This window comes from Corvus brachyrhynchos, unplaced genomic scaffold (genome assembly GCF_000691975.1).
Source record: "Corvus brachyrhynchos isolate BGI_N302 unplaced genomic scaffold, ASM69197v1 scaffold426, whole genome shotgun sequence".
NCBI classification, from domain to species: Eukaryota; Metazoa; Chordata; class Aves; order Passeriformes; family Corvidae; genus Corvus; species Corvus brachyrhynchos.
The window spans coordinates 57,833-59,197 of NW_008238653.1; the positions used below are offsets into that span (position 1 = coordinate 57,833).

Consider the following 1,365-nt stretch of genomic DNA (forward strand, 5'->3'; position numbering starts at 1 on the left):
TGGTGGGGGGGGCCCCGCCGGCGCCGGGGTCCCCCCCGGGGCTGGCCGAAGTGAGCAAGGAGTGCTCCAAGTACCTGGAGCTGCACGAGAAGGCGAGTTTCACCAACACCGAGCTGCACCGCGCCATGAACCTGCACCTGGGCAACCTGCGCTTGCTCGGCGGCCCCCTGGAGCAGGTCCGGGCCGCGCTGCCCACCCCCACCCTCTCCGAAGGTGAGTCCTGGCCTGGGGGGGGCTGGACAAGGCAGGGCTGTCCCCCTTGTGTCCCCCCAGGCGAGTGGCAGGGCCCCTAGGCTGGGGAGGAAGGGCTGCCCTCCCTGTGCCCCCCTCGGTCCCCGTGTGTCACCTGGCACTGGCACCGTCCGTGTGAGGGGGGTGGGGGCTTGTCCCCCGGGAACGTGCAGAGTGGGTCCTGTTCGGGGACAAAGGGGACAGAGAGTGTCCCAGCCACGGCCTGGCTGCGCAGATCCCACCCCGCGGGTTCCCTGCGGTTCCTCGGGATCCGGCCCCGTCCCTGACCCCGCCCCACCTCCAGACGACAAACAGGTGCTGCAGAACCTGAAGCGGATCCTGGCCAAGGTGCAGGAGATGCGGGACCAGAGGCTGTCCCTGGAGCAGCAGCTGCGGGAGATGATCCAGAAGGACGACATCACCACCTCGCTGGTCACCACCGACCGCTCCGAGATGAAGGTGGGCTTGGGACACCCCCTGTGTCCCACTCAGGGACCGCTCTGTCCCAGGGCCCTGCAGACCCTCCCGTGTCCCCTCCTGTGTCCCGGCAGAAGCTCTTCGAGGAGCAGCTGAAGAAGTACGACCAGCTCAAGGTGTACCTGGAGCAGAACTTGGCTGCCCAGGAGAACGTGCTCAAGGCCCTGACTGACGCCAATGTCAAATACGCGGCCGTGCGCAAGGCCCTGGCCGAGGTGGAGCACAAGTGAGTGGGGAGGAGGGGTCCTGCTGCCCCGGGGGGGTCTCAGTGCCCAGGAGCAGCCCTCACCCTGGGACAGGTGTGGGGGCACTGCCAGCTTCTCCTGTCCCACCGCACTGCCAGGGCCGTGGTGGCTTTGCCCTGTCCCTGTGCCCAATCCCAGCGGGAACTGGAGGGTTCCTCAGGTGCCTGGAGCCAGTGCCCGCCTTTATGCTGGCACTGCATCCCGCTGAGCCCCTCCGTGCCCCCCTCCCAGGTGGAACACAACCGTGCAGACCCTGGTGGCCTCCTACGAGGCCTATGAGGACCTGATGAAGAAGTCCCAGGAGGGGAAGGATTTCTACACGGACCTGGAGGGGAAGGCGGCCAAGCTGCTGGAGCGGGCGCGGGCCGCATGCCAGGCCAGCGAGGCGCACCGGCAGCAGCCGGTGGGGAGG

The 1,365-nt window shown here is 68.3% G+C and overlaps 1 protein-coding gene across 1 annotated transcript in view; it reads left to right on the forward strand.

The window, feature by feature from the left end:
* PTPN23 (protein tyrosine phosphatase, non-receptor type 23) overlaps nt 1–1,365 on the forward strand; it is a gene marked incomplete at its 5' end in the record, with an annotated part of 25,673 nt that overhangs the window by 20,231 nt on the left and 4,077 nt on the right. The window contains 4 exons of the mRNA XM_017737670.1: nt 3–213; nt 536–690; nt 783–934; nt 1,185–1,362. Coding sequence (XP_017593159.1) covers nt 3–213; nt 536–690; nt 783–934; nt 1,185–1,362 — 696 coding nt within the window. The remainder of the gene's footprint in view (nt 1–2; nt 214–535; nt 691–782; nt 935–1,184; nt 1,363–1,365) is intronic.